Source organism: Capsicum annuum, unplaced genomic scaffold (genome assembly GCF_002878395.1).
Source record: "Capsicum annuum cultivar UCD-10X-F1 unplaced genomic scaffold, UCD10Xv1.1 ctg53295, whole genome shotgun sequence".
NCBI lineage: Eukaryota > Viridiplantae > Streptophyta > Magnoliopsida > Solanales > Solanaceae > Capsicum > Capsicum annuum.
Window position 1 is genome coordinate 1 of NW_025861401.1, and position 1,704 is coordinate 1,704.

At 36.0% G+C, this 1,704-nt stretch overlaps 1 protein-coding gene across 1 annotated transcript; it reads left to right on the top strand.

The window, feature by feature from the left end:
- Positions 1 to 344: 344 nt before the first annotated feature.
- On the top strand, positions 345 to 1,704 carry LOC124893051 (kinesin-like protein KIN-14L). Its single transcript, XM_047404182.1, has 4 exons — positions 345 to 582; positions 687 to 782; positions 1,018 to 1,191; positions 1,568 to 1,704. The coding sequence occupies exons 1-4, from the start codon at positions 477 to 479 to the stop codon at positions 1,582 to 1,584; spliced, it is 393 nt and encodes a 130-aa protein (XP_047260138.1). The 5' UTR covers positions 345 to 476; the 3' UTR covers positions 1,585 to 1,704.

The following is a 1,704-nucleotide window of genomic DNA, read 5'->3' on the forward strand; positions in this document are numbered from 1 at the left end:
CTAAAAAGTTCATCAAATTACGATCTCATAATCTTCTAACTAGTCGTGTTTTCTCCGATTCAACGAAAAAATATTTTACGAAAGAAAAAACATATTACAAACACAAATGGAAAAGATCCTTCTTCACTTTTGATTGATATAAAAAGAATATTACCAATATCTTAATATTTTTTTTAAAAAATATTTAGTATCTCCGCAAACTCAAATAAATAGCTATGATCACTCCACGTGGCAACAATCAACGGTGTAGATTAAAGACCCCACCAATTTGAATTCAATTTTTTACTAAGTAACGTTACGAGCCTTTAGGTTCCGAAAAAGTAATGATATAGTATGATATTGAATTATCATAAATGATTTGTGTCCCTCTTCCCACGCTTTCCAGTGCTTTGATTTGCACAAGATCCTTTTCAGTTCAATACATGTTTTTTTTTTAACTAAATACATTCTTGATTTGATAAATATCGCTGTCTCGGATGACTAATACTCTACGCTGGCAGAATCTAAAGGTCCTGTTAGCGAGTACGAAGAGAGAGTTTGAAAATCTGCAGTCTCAGCTACAAAGTGATCTGAAGCAACTTGGTAGGCAACTTTTTTTCTGAAAACATACCTATCTATATGTCTATATCGACTATCGTTTCTATAATTTGAAGGATAATTCGAAACTTGATTTATCCGGGTTCCAGGAGACCAAGTACTGGATATGGCTAATGCTGCTCTGGGATATCACAAGGTTATGAAAGAAAACAGAACTTTGCATAACATGGTTCAGGATCTAAAAGGTATTTCAACAACGATTGCATCGACAAACACAATATTGTGAAAGGCATTGGGATCTAAGGCAATAGAAAATCGTTTCCCAAAATAACAAAAAAAATGGCTTAATCTCTTTTTATCACTCCCTTTCCACTGTTTTGGGAAGGCAACAGAAAATGATAAATCAGAGAGTTGAAAACGACGGAATCAAGTTTTGTTCCACTAAAAGTCTCTATACTGCTTTGTTAATTTATTCTTCAGGGAATATTAGAGTTTACTGCAGAATAAGGCCTGCCTTCGATGCAGAAGCGAAAACTGTCGTAGATTTCATTGGAGAAGATGGTTCTTTGGTTGTAATTGATCCACTAAAACCCTGGAAAGATGGGAGAAAAATTTTCGAGTTTAACCGTGTTTTCGGTTCAAGTGCCACTCAGGGTAGGTATTTTGACATGACTTCTTTATTCATGTTTTAATTCTTTTTTCTTGAGCCGAGGGTCTATTGGAAACGGCCTCTCTACCTCCCAAGGTAGGGGTAAGGTCTGCGTACACTGTGGGAGTGCACTAGCCACTAGGTATGTTGTTGTTTTGTCATGTACGTAACACTGTGTAATTTTGCAGAAGATGTATTTCAAGACACTAAACCGCTTGTAAGATCAGTGATGGATGGTTACAATGTATGCATTTTTGCTTATGGTCAAACTGGATCTCGAAAAACATATACTATGGTGAGAGCCCTTACGAGGCATACACGAAAACCAATTCCTTATATTTTGATGCCGAAGTTTCATATCTAATATTTCTCTCTTGGCAGTCTGGCCCGGGAGGTGACTCAACAAAGGAATTTGGAATCAATCAATTGGCTCTGAATGATCTATTCCTATTATCTGATGAAAGGAAGGACATCATGAGTTATAAGATCCACGTTCAAATGGTCGAGATATATAATGA

What these genes read in the sequence shown, in the direction of transcription:
- LOC124893051 (XM_047404182.1), top strand. Translation starts at nt 477, where the DNA reads ATGACTAATACTCTACGCTGGCAGAATCTAAAGGTCCTGTTAGCGAGT. An exon ending in AAGTGATCTGAAGCAACTTG is followed by an intron (nt 583 to 686) that starts GTAGGCAACTTT and finishes TCCGGGTTCCAG; the next exon opens with GAGACCAAGTACTGGATATG. An exon ending in CATGGTTCAGGATCTAAAAG is followed by an intron (nt 783 to 1,017) that starts GTATTTCAACAA and finishes TTTATTCTTCAG; the next exon opens with GGAATATTAGAGTTTACTGC.